Source organism: Astatotilapia calliptera, chromosome 6 (assembly GCF_964374335.1).
Source record: "Astatotilapia calliptera chromosome 6, fAstCal68.1, whole genome shotgun sequence".
NCBI lineage: Eukaryota > Metazoa > Chordata > Actinopteri > Cichliformes > Cichlidae > Astatotilapia > Astatotilapia calliptera.
In genome coordinates, this window is record NC_137427.1 from 9,219,074 (window position 1) to 9,235,993 (window position 16,920).

Below are 16,920 nucleotides of genomic sequence, written 5' to 3' on the forward strand. Positions count from 1 at the left end.
TGCATAAGATTTCAGGGAGTCGCTAAAGTTACTACAGTTCAGCATGAAGGAGATATGAAATTTAAAGCAAATTTTTTACTGATGAAATTGTTGGTATGTATAACTTAAAATTAGAAAAATCAACACATTTCTTTAAAGTTTACTTAAATGCAGTAGTGCATACAGATTCCTCCTAACATTTTTCGACCTCACATACAGGTCTCATAAACATAACAGAAGCGTACCTGCAGTTTGGAGCATATGTCGTTTTGCTGCCATTAAGCATATATTCATCTGTGAGGAAAGAGTTGTGGGGGGGGGAGGAGGAAGGAAAAAGGATTTTACATATTTCATTTTTTTCCCCACTGAGACCCTTCTGTTCAATAATATGAGGAGCTCTTAAAGCTATAGCAGAATTGAAACATGGTTCATTCCACTGGAATAAAGCAAATCTACTGCAGTGATTTAAACAAAGTGGGAATTAAAGAAGATAATTATGCCAACTTCCATTTATATCAATTATTAATGGGAGCTATAGGGCTTTTGTAGATGCCTCAATATTTTCTGAGTGTAACCGTGAATGCTGAGTGTGGGTGTGCATGCGCCTGCATACAGTATGGTGAGCAGGCATGTGCGATCTACTGAGTCCAAAATATTTTGGGGGAGTTTTGCTGCAGCTGTCACATTTACTAATGGCATGTTTCAGCATCGCTCCCTTCTAAGCACAGACCAACTGCTTGCTGCCAGATGAGTTTTATTCACTTGGCAGATAAAGGAGGGAAATACAGCTGGAAAAGGAAGAGAAGAGGGAAAGTGAGGGAGGGGGAGGAGGGTACTGGAGCTCAAAGCTACGGCTCTTTATTGGCCATTTTGAACAAGAGGGGGTTGGTCTTTCATCTTCTCTCTCACCGCTTCGACTGTAAGGCAGACAGTGAACCGCACACACAGTTCACACACAAGTACACACACACACACACACACACACACACAATCAGCTGCTAGAAGAACCATGTCAGGACACATAACAAACCAGAAGCTGATGCCCACACAGACAGACCTTTTGGGACACTGAGGTACCTGCAGGATGAAGACAAGGACCAAGAGTGAAGACATCAGATTTGAACAGGCTGAGGGCTGGGTGGAAAAGAGAGGCAAAGATGTGTGACTGAGCTCCTGTTTCCCACCTTGTAGTTTAAAGGAATGCTGCTCTCATGGCAGGACCAACCCCACAGGAGCCATTAAAGGTGATGTTTTTCAGCTCTTTCTATATTTAATAGGCAATGTTAGTCTCCTTTTGGCCATAGGTGGATTGCAATGCATGTTTTTTCTTGGACTTTTTTCTCTAGGTTTCAGTACACCAGTGTTTCACTGCCTGACTGATTAAACTCTTAAATTCCTTATCTTTTTAAACCATATTAAAACTAAAAGCTCATATGTATATCAAAACTTTAGGTTTTCGTCAAAGTGTTTTTTACTATCCAAGATTTTTTTTAATATAAATCAGTCTCTCCTTTAGTCTTTAAATGATGCAAAATGGCAAATAACACAGCCATCCTTATAGCTCGGTGCACAGTAGTTGCAGTTGCCACCAAAAAACATCTGATGTAAAATAATTTTGAGAAAGAGACTATTAGCATATAAGAGCTGGAAATGTTGCTTTTTTTTTCAACAATTATGTAAGATAAGTTTATTAATTACAAACACTGTTTTAAATGCAGTAGCAAACATTACAAAAGTTAAGAAAATAACTTAATAAATTACAAAAACAATTGCCCAGAACCCAATCAAATGTGTCCAAACTGGAAGTATTCAGAAGTTGTAACCACTCACATAATATTTGCTTGATAAATAATTATTTTATCAATAATTCAAATTATTTAGGGCAGCACGGTGGCTAGCACTGTTGCCTCACAGCAAGAAGGTCCTGAGTTTAATTCCACCATCAGGCCAGCATCTTTCTGTGTGGAGTTTGCATGTTCTCCCCAAGTTGGTGTGGGTTCTTTCCGGGTACTCTGGCATCCTCCCACAGTCCAAAGGCATGCAGTTAGTGGGGTTAGGTTAAATAGAAACACTAAATTGCTCATAGGTCTGAGTGCAGGAGTGAATGTGAGCGTGAATGGTTGTCTGTGTCTATGTGTTAGCCCTGCGAAAGACTGGTGACCAGGGTGTACCCTTCCTCTCACCCTAAGACAGCTGGGATAGGCTCGAGCGCCACCCACGACCCTAAAATAGATAAACAGAAGCGAATGGATGGATCAAATTATTTAGTAGTTATTGGAACAGCTATCTATTCACTCCTTGCCATATTAGGCTATTTTTTCCTGTATATTAGATGTGTTGTTGTCCTTTTACAGCGACATACTGCATCAGTACCTTCTGTAAGTGGCTGACCTATCTCACACTGTCAGTTCTGTTCATTTCCTCCCAGCCATGTGCACATCCACAAGTTAAGCATGGTCCTTGACTCTGCTAAATGTAATGAAGAGCTCAATGGCCTCAGAGGCCAACAGAAGAGTGTATGGTGCACCCAGCTAGCACCTGTCTTTCAGCCTCACTGCCCGAGGCAATATTTGAGTCCACAAACCTCCTGCTGTTCATATTTCTATATTTTGATGCTGAATTGCTTTTTTTTATTTATTTATTTTTTTTAATAAAAGCTGTAGAATTTTTAGACGGAAATTTTCTTTTTAAGGAAAAACCCCCTGCTTATGCTGCCAAGATAATCAGTGGGATGCAATTCATTTGACTGATAGAACACAACAAAAGAGAATATGTAATGTGATGTTGACAGCTCACCAACTGACAAAACAAAACAAAAACGCCTAAGTGCACTTTTAAAACTGTGAAAATCAAGACTCCTCAGGCTGGATCAGGGCTCCAACATTACAACCTCTGACCTCATACTGACTGTCACTCTACCTATATTACAAACCCTACAGACATACACTGCACACACATACATGCGCACAAATATTGCCTGCAATATTGCTTAACATAAGTGTAACGTTGGCTGCCACCTTGACACAGAGCTCATAAAACCCCTTTTCAGATGGGAATTGCATGGACAACAAAGCAGTCGGTATGACGAGAAGCAAAAACTTGCACTTTCCAATACACCTTATAGACTGGATTTAGTGTGCATCAATTTGCTGTCAGCTGGAGAATGTTCTACTTCACTTGTCCGGCTCTGTAGCATAAAGTGGGATCGTTGAAGCTGGGGGATTTTTTGCTCCAGAGCATTGAAATCTGCAGTATACTGGTTATCAAAGCAAGGTTTCTGCTGTCAAACGAAGGCCATAGTTGTTATTTTGATCGTCATTATTCACATTGCACAAGTGTTTATGTGCCCACAGTGCACAAAAGGGACACACAAAAAAAGCAGAAAAGTTACTGCAGCACTGTTCACAAAAAAAAAAAACCCTCCAGAAATAAAACATTGTGTCTGACATTTGTTAGTGTCGTGTGTGTTTCTAATGTATCTTCCAGACCCAGCAGAAGTGCATTGCCATCTTTGCCCTTGTTTGCTGCTTTGCTGTTCTGGTAGCACTGATCTTCTCATCTGTGGACATTTGGGGGGACGATGAAGATGGAATCACCGAGGAAAACTGCAGCAAAGACTGCCAGTAGGATGTTTCGCAAGATTAAAGGAAATTGTGGAGGTTCCATTCATGTAAAGCACAGTGTATTCACAGCGACTGTCTCTACTAACTCAACATAGTCTTAATCTGGACTCAATCATTACCAATTCAGAATTACATATTACTATTTCATTATTTAATTCTGGTAGAGATTTCTGATGTGGATCTGTACCTCACTTTTTATTGTTAAAATCTAGACCCATAAAAGGATTTATGTGTAAAGGCTTTGAGCTGCTGGGTTGCTGTGTTGGTGGTGTTCCTCTTTAAAGCTCCAGACACTGAAGGAATCTTTTATTTTCAGCATTGTACTTGTGGAGAACATTCCAGACGACCTCTCTTTCTCCATGGATGGCAGACCCCACCTTCCTGTCTCCGTTGGCTTTCACACACTGTTGGACCAGGCGAAGCACTCAATTGAAGTGGTGTCATCTGCCTGGGACTTAAACTCCTGGGACCTGGAGACAATCCCAAACCCCGCCAAACAGGTACAAAGTCACAGTAACCAGTCCGGTAGAACAATGAGCCAATTGCATTTCCCATTTGATCTGTAAAACCAAATGCAATTTAATAAGGTTATTCCTGCAACGAAATAAGAGCTGCCCTTCTAAAAGAAATGCAGGAACATTGGTCAGTCGCTGCGCTACAGTAACACAGAACATCATTCTCTTCCTCAGGGTCAGCTTTTGTTCCAGAGACTGCTCAGGCTAAAATCTCGTGGGGTTAAGCTGAAGATTGCCAGTAGTCTGACAAACTCGACTGAGCTGAAGGCCTTGGCAGCACACAGTGAGTGGATGTGGCATTTTTATTTCAGAAAGGCAATTTGTTGTGTCACTTTGGCAAACAACAACGAAGATATACATTTACAATTCATCCGACAACCCTATAGAGTTTTATTAACGAGATTCTCATCCTCCAGGATACATTTAGTTGAGTTTCTTAAGCAACCCACTTTAGGACAGCAGAACCACACTGTAGGTATGGCATGAAATATCAATGACCTGCCTCAAGGAAAACAGATGCATTTACAGCATGCAGCAGCACCCAGGAGCTCTACACCATATGCATCTGCCAGACTTCACAATCAAGGCCAAAAAACCTTGAATGGATGAAAATGTACAGTCTGGTTTCCTGTCAAATACTGCCTTTCAGACTGCCTGCGTTGGCCCCTGTTCTTGTCAGACAGTACAAGGCCAACTGTCAGATTTACACAATTTTCTCTTTCTTTTTCTCTTAAACTTTTCATTTTCTCTCTTTTCTGTCTCTTTTTATCCTTCACACGGATTAGATGCAGAGGTTCATTTTGTTAACATGACACTTTTTACCAGAGGCGGACTCCATTCCTCATTCTGGATAGTGGATCGGAAGCACATTTACATCGGGAGCGCTGATATGGACTGGAGGTCACTCTCCAAGGTAAAAGCGCACATCAGCATCTGGTTTGCTGGGTCTTTAAAGAGTAACACATAATGTAAATTAGCCACGCTTTCCTCTTATACTTCTTTATGCAGGTACTGCAGCACTGCCAACAGAAATCAGGAATGATTTAAGGTTGTTGTCTGAGATGGTCAGAAAGACAAGTAGCATTTCACTTTTCATTTAGTATGTAATTCATAATAGAGCAGGAACCAGAATGCATTAGCATACTGTAACCTGAAGTGATTGCCCAGCCCTTTTTGGTGCTTCAGCACTGGTTGGAGGTAGGACTGCTGTATGAGTGTAAGTCACAATGAGCAAGAAGGAATGAAGGAATAGCACACATACACTGGATGTGTATAGTAAGCACTGCAAGCCAGACACATATGTCTGAAATTGACCCTCTGTGGTAACAAACTGAAACCTCTGTGTTCCTCCTTCAGGGGCACACGTTAAAAAAGAAACAGACAAAAAACAGAAACACCAAACACAAAAGAAATTTTCTGCCATCTATTTAATGAGCAGACAAGAATGTATTTAGGACATCTGTCTCTTCTTCTTTCATTTTGTTGTTTTTACCCACACTAGCAGCTCTGTGGATTGCAGTGTTAGCCTGCTTGTGCTCCAGTTATTTAAATTCTTTGGTAGGACTGGAATAATATCCAGCTTATTCGCTTTTAGACAGATTCCTTTGAAATGATTATATATCTATGATGACATCCAGCTTATTGCCTTTGTTATTGTCTTGACTTTTCCTCTTTTTCCTCTTTTAGCATCATTTTATCATATATTATTTTTGGCTAAATACCTTTAAATTAGTGATATTCTATAATAGTACCTTTCGCTCTTCATTTTTATCCTATTTAATCTGAAAATTAATAGAAGATCATCAATCCATGAAACGTTACTATTCTCTCTCTGAACTCAGTCCCTTTCTTTAATTCTTTTATACCCTCTATAACGTCTGCAGAGCACACTCAATATTTTAACTTTTCTGCTGCATCACCTCTTCCTACTTCTTTCTCACACACCACAGAGGAAAGAACTGGGGGTGGTGGTGTATAACTGCAGCTGTCTGGCTCTGGACCTCCACCGAGTCTTTTCATTTTACTGGCAGCTCCACGAAAGGGACTACATCCCCTCCATCTGGTCAAAGAGAGTAACTGCTCTCTATGGAAAGAACAATGCCCTGCAGCTACAACTTAACTCCACCCCCGCCACCGCTTATGTGTCTGTGAGTAACAGCTTTCTTATGTTACAGGACTTAGTGCATACATAAATCAATTCTTCACAAAATGCAGTGGTTCATATACTTCTTGAGGCACCAATTTCCTGCCTCGGGGCTTATAGTGAATGTCTTTATAAGAGTGTTATTACATATTAATAACAAATATAAACAGAAAATGATTAATCATCTTATTATCGCACTAAGGAGCAACTTGAGTCTGAATATCTCACTACGTTAATGAATCTTGTTGCTCTCAAAGCGACAAGACATTTATCAGCTACATTTAAAACATTTATCATCTTATAGGAAACTAATGGAGCCATACTGTCAAGGCTGTTGGCAAACCAACCTTGATCTTTTGCCCCACTTATTCTAGTAATGATAAATGGTCGTTGAAATGTGCTTTCTTGTTTTCTTTCCTTTTTCTCTGCAGAAATGTTACATTGAAATGTATATACCTATTTTTATTAGTGGATTGTGTATTCTTTGTTGAATTGAAACACACACATTTTTGAAAGTTATCCTAAACTTTAACCGTGTGTCTCAGTTGTTTCATTTTTGTGATTTTTACATAATTTTGGGGACCAAACATGCCTTGTCCTTTCTGTAGACCTCTCCTGAACTCTTCTGCTCCAAAGATCGCACCCGAGATGTAGATGCCATCTATCAAGTCATTCAGAGTGCAAAGACATTTATCTTCATATCAGTGACAGACTATCTCCCTCTGGTGAAAAGGAGTTTCAGAGGAACCTCAGTCACAAGGTGTGTGCCGGGGCAAGCTTTGACATTTAAATCCTTTTTACAGGAACATTTATGAGGTCATTTTACATTCATACTGTACATGTGTGTCTGTATCAGAGGACACAATTCATGGCAAACTAGAATATACCCAGAATATAGCAACGTGGAATTTTCGAACTCTATGCCCTTCAGTATCTTTAGACTGAAAAGCATTGTCCACAATAATAACACTAGTTGGATTTTTAGGTATTGGTCGTCTATCGATGAAGTCATCAGAGAAGCTGTGGTATTAAGAGGGGTCAAAGTTCGTCTGCTCATAAGCTTCTGGAAGAAAACTCATCCACTCACCTTTAATTTTGTGACCTCCCTCAAGTCACTCTGCGTTCAGCTTTACAATTGTTCCCTGGAAGTGGTAAGCGAATCACTTACACCTGTAGTTTTAACTACTCATGGACAAGTTTTAATTCATACTGCACTTATGAATTATTATTTCTTATTATACATGCTTTTTGTTAAATTGTTGTTTTTTCTAGCGTTTTTTTAGTCACAAGGAGCAGAACGATGACATTCAGCTTGGGCTCAACCACAACAAGTACATGGTGACCGACAATGCAGTCTACATTGGTAGGAAATATAATGTGTGTTTTGGGGTTTTTATTGAGGTGCAGGTTTCAAAGTATCTTAATATAAAGTTTTTGACAACAAAAATATGCATAGACTAACTGGCCACTTCATTAGGTACACATTGCTAGTATGGAGTTGGACCCCTTTTGCCTTCAAAACTACCTTAATTCTTAATGTTAACATTTCCCAAAGGTTTTTGTCCATAATGACATAAAAGCATCAAACAGTTGATGTAGATTTATCAAGCAGCACGTGATAAGAATGTCCTGTTCCACGACTTCCCAAGAGGTGCACTACTTTATTTAGAATAGTGACTGTAAAGGAGATTTGAGAACAGTGAACTCATTGTCATGTTCAAGAAGATTTGAGCTTTGTGACATAGTGAGTGCTGCTGGAAACTGCTTTAAAAGATGGGTACACTGTGGTCATGAAGGGATGAAGAAGGTCAGCAAGCATACTAAGTTAGGGTTGGCATTTAACAGATGTTCAACTGGAAAATGCTATGAGATACATAAGTATGCTGTTACCACTCTCTTTTTGTTTTTATTACTTATAGCCAGGAGGTATCTATTTTATCATAGCTTTATCCAAAGATTGAAATGGGACAATGAGCCTGTTTGTCCAAAGGGAAATATAAGATCATCTTACATTGCATTTGTAAAATTAATATAAAACAAAACAGTGGGAAATAAATTTTTTGAGGTACAGATTTTTATTGGCTTTTTTAGTAGCTGGGTTTAGTGAGTCATACCACATACCAAAGCAAAATGTATAAAACTTGAACATTTTAACTTGAGCAATAGCTCAAACATTGCTGTATTGGCTTGCTTTATGAGCATATAGACAAGAAAAGACAAAGAGCAAGATGAGAAGAAAATAAAAGACTGTGAGTTTCAGATAAATACTTTAAGTCAGCGGTCCCCAACCCCCGGGGCCTCGGACCGGTACCGGTCTGTGAGTTGTTTGGTACCGGGCCGCGAGAGTTGAGGCTCAGGTGTGAAATGTATAGTTTTCAGGGTTTTTATCGGTTTTCAGCGTTATTTTGTTATCGTCTTTATCGTTTACTCGGTTTTCCTGGGTCTTTTCACGTGTGTTATGAATAAATTTTCTTTTTTTCGGTACCGGTACTAGTTTTATTTTGTTGTATTTATCCGCGACACCTTAAAGGCCGGTCCATGAAAATATTGTCGGGCATAAACCGGTCCGTGGCGCAAAAAAGGTTGGAGACCGCTGCTTTAAGTCAAAGGACAAGTCACAACCACAAAGTGTCTCACATATGGCTAGTTCAATCCTTACAGCTACAGTACATTTTATGGGAAGTCATATCATCACAGAGGTTTGTGAGAAAATTCCAGAAAGTTACTGTGCTTTTCCAAGAAACAGTTCAGGAGAGGATGTTTTGTGAAACAGGGGACATGTCTTTTAACTAAGACTGCTAAACTAAACTAGCACTGCTATATTTGATTCTTACTCGCTCATCCAAAGACACACACGCACCAAGTGGTATATACATATGCAGACACATATCAAGATTCAAGATACAGTAATGTAAAGCTATTTCTTTTTAAATAATGACTTTTACGGGCGCTATCTGACACTGTTGTCTTTGTCGCTCACAGGGAACCATGACTGGGTTGGCAGTGATTTTGCTATTAATGCAGGAGTTGGATTGGTGGTCAAAATGAACGGCAGTGCTGAAGACAGAGGAGTGACAATCCTGGAACATGTCAAAGCTACTTTTGAAAGGGACTGGAGGTCCCGCTACGCTCAGAGCCGACATGGAGTCAAGGATCAGCAGGGAAAATACAGAAACTTGCAACAGGGAAAAAAATATATGGAAACTAAGGAGGAAAATGAATGGAACTACCCTTTATATTTATAAGCACAAAATGTCTTTTCCCAGTATGTCTTAAAGCCCCATAAGCCTAAATATGCTAGATCTTACAAATATGTACACAAATAAGAATGTAAACCTACTCTATACTGTATGACTTGCCAAAGTATTGCTTTGACTCACACTGAAAAAAAGGGACTGGCCATCTCTTGGATTTATGTAAGCATCTTGCATGTATTTAACACAATTGCCTCATGTTTTAAAGATAAATGTAACTATATAGTGTAAAAACTACATGATATGCAGAAAGGGTGTATTAAATTGTTCATATCATGTTCAGGTGAAGTAAGTCAATAAGATAGCAACGTTAAATCTCGTGAAACCACGCGTGATTTCATCTCGCGGGCTTTGGATCGTGGTTTAAAAAATGCATCCATCTCAGTCAAGTCGAGCAGCCAACTCTACGTTTTTTGGTATGTCTTGATTTTTTTAATTAATGTTTACCATATTTCAGCCAAATGTAGTTAAACGTCTAGAGTGCCGCCATGTAACATGCTAAAAAAGAGCCGTTAGCTTATTTGCTGTTTTATCTGTTGTCAAAGAATTGGCGCTTTTTCATTTGAATTTGTCTTTGGCACAAGAGCCGTAATATCACATTAAACCTAATTACGAGGCACTCTCAACATAATTTGGTTTTCTGTGTGAATAGATTTGCCAACTGACTCTTCAGTTACATTGTGTATTTACTGCACCGTGGTGTTAGTGAGATTTTGGACATTGAACAGCTTTAGCTAATATCATCAGCGGCATTATGCTAGCTTACATCCCTACCCCTCCTGCCCTCACCTGCTGTCCGTTTGTTTTTGGTTTTTTTTTTGCTGCACATTGAGAGATGACCTCTATTCTGCATTTCACCAGGAGTCAGCTGATGGATTGTGGGTTCAAGGTGTTATGGTAAGAAAGTATATTCTATTTTCGCTTAAGGTTTCTGTAACTTAATTATAATAGATTTTTTATAGTTATTAGGTGCATGCATACTCAAATAGACCACCCTATTAATACAACTGAGAAATCCAAAATCTGCCATAGGTTTAACCTGTATGTATTGTCAGAAAGGTGATTACTGGACTCACATTAATGCACACTTGAACTAAAATGAGGTTGTAACTTGTGGGTTCTTGGGTTGCAAATCAGAAACAAACATCTTTGGATTTTTTTAATCCCATAAGATCTGGAAACACAGTTTTTATTCAACAAAACATTGCTGATTAACCAAGCACAGTGCCTGCTGTTATTTCAAAATAATTTTATGTCATTTTAGATGAAATGCAGCATTCCAGTGGATCCCAACCATGCCTTTACAGTCAAGGTTTCTGACGGAGCTGAGTTTCTCTCTGACAGTCTGCTGAAAGTGTTTGCAAAGTGATCGGGGGAACAGGGCACAAAGCTAAAGGATGTAGCTGCCATGATGACAGTACGAACTTTAAAATTCTTTAACTACAAAGTGTATATGTATTGCATTAGGTCAGTAAAAGATTTTTATGCTGCATCCATTGAAACAGTCAACTATTACCTGTGAGTACTGATTCCACCGAAAGGATGCCATAATTTTCGTTATGCATTTACTGGCCCACTGAGAAAAATTTATCTTTTTAAAAAAAAATAAATGTTCTGGAAACTATATATCCATAAAGTTGATGTCAAACAGGAACTTTTGATATTTCTTTGTAGATGCTGGTGTTGCATGTTGACTGGTTTAAGTTTTTGTCTGGGATCATTTTCTTCTGTGCTACTGAAAAGTTCACAAATCTCTGTTTTCTTTGTTATAATACTTTAGGATGACATTAATGCTCGAAGGGAGTCTCATCAAAGTGCTCCGCATCTGTGTGAAAGACAATTGCAACATCTTGGTGCAGGAGTTCATGGTGAGTGTTTTATGAGTAGATTGTGGCTTTGCAACTTTTAAAAATGCATTTAGTTATCCACTTGATCCTCATTGGACTGGTTAGGACCAGTAGTCCTCTTTAATAATTTGAAGTTCACATGAGGCCTGGTAGTGAACTCGGCCGCCCCCCCTTGAGGCCCCACCCCCCTATATTAGGGGTCACATCAGTGTGAGAAAACTTTAAATTTGTCATTCTAGTGAACAAAGGAAAATCCCCCCAATATTTAGCTTTTGTTTGAAAAAAAAAAAAAAAGACCAACAGCTAACCAAATTGTGGAGCTGAAAGTCTAAATTCTAACATCTTCTGAGTGACATAACCTGGATTTCTGATGGGCCGGTGTCTTTCTAACAAAAACTAATGTAAAGCATTTGAAATTATTATGTTTTTCACTCTGTCTTAGAAACTCTGTTAGACCATGAATGGCAGCATGGCAGGCAACTCTTTGGCTATAGCTATTTACTATGTTGCTTGCATTGGTTTAAATTACTCTAACATTAGAACTGGTAGATTCAAAAGAGATGAGTTTAAAAAGGAATCTTAAAGAAATGTTTTGTGTTTAACCAGGACTTGACTGAGGCCACTGCACATTGAGAAAACCACAATGAACATCTGTCTCCAGAGGATGCACCAGGCAATGACTTTTCTGATGTTGGCATCATCATCGAGGGTATAGTAGTTCTTCAAGATCTGGATAACGTGACCTTTGCAGTAGCCATGCTGTTTGGACCTTTTTTATTCCTTCAACATGAGTTACCCATCACAACTCTGCTACACTTTTGAGGTGATTCAAAGGGTGGTAATGGAGTTGGATGCAACTCAGCTCTCAAGAAAAACTCACAACTAAGACAAAACTGCTCCTGCAATGAAGCTCACTGTTATGCATGCAAGCTGATCAGCTCTAGGTGAGAGGACATTTAAATCTCACACTTGTTCTGCTGCATTTTTGAAGCTCAATTCCAGGAACAGATCGCAGGGTTCATTTTTATATACTCTGCAACTGCCATGAGGACGAGCCGTTTTTGTTGTTGTTGTTTGTTTTTCCTTTTGCTCTGTACAGCATTTTGGCAGCATTTTTAAATTTCTCTTTGTATTTTTTCTTTCTTTTACTAGTGAAGAGATGTAGCATGAACAGTTATGCAGTCTAAATATCCCATATGGGTCGTGTGAAATGTTATTTTCAGTTTCATTCAGTTGAAGTAAAGAACGTTGAATATTTCTAAGTGTGCTGTTTTGAACCAAGATGTCACAGTATGATCAGTGCTGTAATTTTTGACAGTCACTGTATCAATGTTATTTTTGCATCTCTTGAATAAAGGTTTTGACCTGCAAGTGCTAATTTCTTTAGTTATTGGGGTAAAATGGGTAATGTTAATAGGAAGGTGTTTGCCAATTCAGTAACCTAATTTAATGTTAATGGAAACTAACATTACCTCAAATTGTTTAGTTATAATTGTTGTTTAACTGAATCTTGACGTCAGAGGCCTTAAATAGAATGTTTTGATTTGTTCTTTCCCAACATTTTTCAAAAGAAACAGTCTAATTTCTTTGCTGTGATTGATTCCAGAGAACACGGAAGAACTGACATTATTTAACTGTTGATTTATATAGATTCAGTAGTGGAGTAATGTCAGTTTAATTCTTTACCTACTGTCAATGCAGTGAAATTAGACATTTTGTTTTGAAAGGTTACTGGTGGATGCCAGCAACCATCTTGGAAGAGAACAATACAATCTGTTATAAGGCCTCCATTTGAAAATTGTGTATTTGATGCTAGAATATAATAGCAAAATGTAATTTGAAGATAACATGTAGTATTTAAGTGACCAAGTAGTATTAGGTAAAAGTTATTGAATGGTGTTGGGATAAAGTGAGAAAATTGTGAAGGATTAAAATATTTCAAGAGCTCAAATTACTTCATCAAAACATGTTTAAGTCACATTTTATCAACACAAATTGCACAGGTTTATTGAACATGAATAAATTGTGTTAATTTAACTCAATTGTTTAAGTTGCTGCCAAAGCAAAACATCTGTGTGCAACAAATGTCCACCATTGAATTAAGTAAATCCAACAACATATTTTTTTCAGTGCAGTATTATAATAATATATGTTTAATTGTTGACTGTTATATAAGCATGTAATACTGCATGCATACCAAAAGCAATATCTCAGTATTAACTCAGTATTAACTATATACTAGCACAAGCAATGTGACAAAAACAATTCTCTCTATGTGTAACCCACCAAAACAGTTTACATACATCCACTATTTTTAAGTCCTTCATTGCATTTTATATGTTTTTAAATCTACAGTTTGGCTGCAACTGTAATCAGGTCAGATCCTGAAATGGCACACACCGGCATATGCAGTAGTTTTATTCTGTTCATCATATCTCTTAAATTATTCATCTGTCTTCATAAAACATAGCTTTTTCTGTGTTGGTGTTGTTTTTATTTCAGTCTGCTGGTATGTTTAGTGCCCAAAATGTTTCACTATACAAATTTGTATTGCTGACAGAACAAAAGTATTTATAGGTATGTTTTGCCTTATCCTGTCTTTCCATCCAAGCCAGTAATAAGCTGCAAGTTAAATGCTCAAAAGCCTGCAGACAAAAAATAAGCCTTGAATAGTTTTGGTTTAAAAATGCATAATTTAAATAAAGGATTTGAGAGTTCTCAAGTGACTCATCTTACCAGCACTTCACAGTTAATAACTGGAAAAAGACAAATTTACTAACAAATCCAAGTTTGAGATTTGGGTCAGCACCACAACACCCACACTTTTTTAACATGACAGCAGGAGTATTCAGGACTGGGATTGTTTTGCCCTGAGCTGGACCATTGGCGTAACTTTGTGCTGAACAATTAGGGGTCGGGGGGACCTATATCGACTGAGCAAGAGGAATTTCTGTTCTTCAAACACGTGCTCAGGCCTGTGGTTTACATCTTTAACCTCTTAAGACCCGAACTCTTCCACGGCATGCATTTTTAATTTCTCTTTGATATTTGGGAATATTGGGGCCCGATGAATGTAAAAACAAAAAATTACCAGATTTTTTTTTACCTTATTTTTGTTTTTAAGAAAAATAAGAGCCACATATGAGGATATTCGTTTAAAACTTTGATAGAACAGTAGCAGTATAATGTCCTTTTAAGTGGATATCAGGCCCTTGTAGAGCAAAATTGAGTAATTTGGTCTAAATAACCCAAAATGTGATGTCCACATATGTGGACGCCAGGTCCTTGTAGGTTAAGGAGATGCATTCATGCTGCAGCAGGTTAGTAATTCCCAACACACAGCTCAGAGTGGATCTAGTATGCTCATGCTGTATTTTTTTTTCTGGGAGTCCATTTGATCAACCATGTGGGATTTACAGTTATCTTCTACATGACACTGGTTCAGCCCCACAGTCTTTCACTATCTGAAAAAAATTACTCTTTACCCTTTAATGCCACATTTCCTCTAACTGAAGACCCCATCACAAACAGGAGGATAGTGCTGCCATGCTCACAGACAGAGCTGTGTGTGATAGCCCTGCTAAAGAGATTCTCTAGCTCAAAGGAATTACTTCTACTATATATTAATGAATATATCTAATATCACAATGGGCATCCAGATATAGATATAGATATATTTAAGACTAATGAACATCAAGGATTGGTACAAAATAATCTTGTCATTGCCCATGATTTTGCTATTTTGAGTTCTTAGTTCGAGTTTGTTTTTTTGTTTTTTTAATTAGAGTTTATTCGTTTCCTCAGTTCTTTCTCTTTGTTTTCCTTTGGTGTCTTTTCCCTTTATTAAATTTACTTTTGTGTCTGAGGTTCCCAGTTTAGTTATTGTTATTTTCTTTCTGAATTACTTTACTCGTTAATTGTCTTCTGTGTCTCATATTCAGTTCCTTCTTCCTCCCCTGTGATTGTGTTGATTCTGTGCACCAGTGTCTCATTTCCTTGATTAACTTTTACTGTGTGAGTATACATAGTGCTGTCTTCTCTTTGTCTGTGCTTGCAGTTTTTGTTTATTCTCCTAGTTTGTTTGCATGTATCACCTCTGCTGTTGGATTTATGAAACTTATTATTTATTGGGCTTTTATCCACCAATAAAGTTGCATTTTGTTTATCCCACCTGTATCCTGAGTCTATATTTGGGTCCTTAACCTAAAAACTGTGACATATCTAACCTCAAGCTTGAACGGAGGCACTTAAAGACTGACAAAGCCAAGCTTGTTCAAACACTGTCAGACAATGCTTGGATAAGACAGGTTATAAGGCTTAATCTATCCGTCCCATTTACTGCTTGTCCAATTCAGGGTCATGGGGTGACTGGAGCCTATCCCAGCTGTCATACGGTGAGAGGCCACATTTGAGCTATGGCCAAATAAAACATCTATCCTCTGAGATCAAGTCAAGGTTTGTGGAAAAAGGAAAATAAGGAAAATATTTTTCAGAATATTTTTGGCCACTCAAGGGTGGACAGACAAACAGCAAACTTACAAGAAAATACCCAAAAAGGAGAGAGAAAAGTGTTACCTGTACACTAAAAACAGAAGTATTTGTTTCTAGGCAATGTATTAAAGGCCAAGTTGTTTTCATTTCTCCTGCTCATTTGAGCCATTTAAAGATTTCGTCCTTAAGCAAACGTCTGAACCCATGGTACTGTGAGTGATGGGAGACAAGAAGAAAAATTCTTCTGTATAAAAATGTATGATAATGTTTATTTGTAAGTAAATGTGGAGGATCATATGTCATATCGAGTAATTAATTTCTGTATCTTTCTGTAGCAACAATTACTAAAGTCAAGAGTGGTGCAGCCCACTCACAAATCAGAAAATTCAGTGGGGCCTTAAATCTTAACTTTAAACAAAATGAAAGTGATGTATTTCCTTGAACATTTTACTCAAAAAAAATATAAGCAACACAGGCTGTTGGCTATAAATTGCTAATGCTACCTAGTGTTAAGGCCAATGTATGACCCACTTTCAGTACAAGAGCAAAAAAATTTAGGTCAGATTAATGAGTCGTACCACAAACTAACCTGCTATTACCAATTTGAATTCTGTCTTATAAATCAAACTGTCTAACTGTACATACTCACTTGAGTGAGTAATTTCAACCACAATTTCTCTTATTTCTGCAGCCAATCTGCAGTACCTTTGATGCCTAGCAGGGTGCCTCAACCCACACTTTAGGAACCACCATTCTACTGTTCTAAAGCAGTAATGTAGACTTGTACACATTTACAGTTATTGTTGGAATCATAAATGAACAAAACATATAGAAAGATCAATTGCACAATTGTTCATGATGTTATCTTACGAGTAATATTGACCAGATATCAATATCATTCAGGGTTATTGTGACACTCTTAATATAAACACAACTTTACGATTTTAAATGTATAAACTGTAATTTGTAGCAATGGGAATTGCATTTACCCATGTGTTCCGCCCGGAGTCTTGAGAGTGTAACACCGGAAGGTGAGAAGTAGACTCATGACTGTTTATTAAGAGTTTA

The 16,920-nt window shown here is 38.0% G+C and overlaps 1 protein-coding gene and 1 long non-coding RNA gene across 2 annotated transcripts; both read left to right on the top strand.

Annotated features, from left to right (window-relative positions):
* The first annotated feature begins 810 nt into the window (after positions 1-810).
* pld5 (phospholipase D family member 5) lies at positions 811-9,633 on the top strand. Its single transcript, XM_026169249.2, has 10 exons — positions 811-1,223; positions 3,466-3,602; positions 3,919-4,102; positions 4,292-4,400; positions 4,903-5,030; positions 6,067-6,264; positions 6,869-7,020; positions 7,246-7,411; positions 7,533-7,623; positions 9,243-9,633. Exons 1-10 carry the CDS (start codon positions 1,191-1,193, stop codon positions 9,503-9,505), a joined length of 1,461 nt encoding a protein of 486 aa, XP_026025034.2. The 5' UTR covers positions 811-1,190; the 3' UTR covers positions 9,506-9,633.
* Positions 9,634-15,531, top strand: LOC145429380 (uncharacterized). Its single transcript, XR_013909618.1, has 3 exons — positions 9,634-10,931; positions 11,295-11,382; positions 11,968-15,531. It is a non-coding gene; the product is annotated as an uncharacterized LOC145429380 (long non-coding RNA).
* Positions 15,532-16,920: the final 1,389 nt, after the last annotated feature.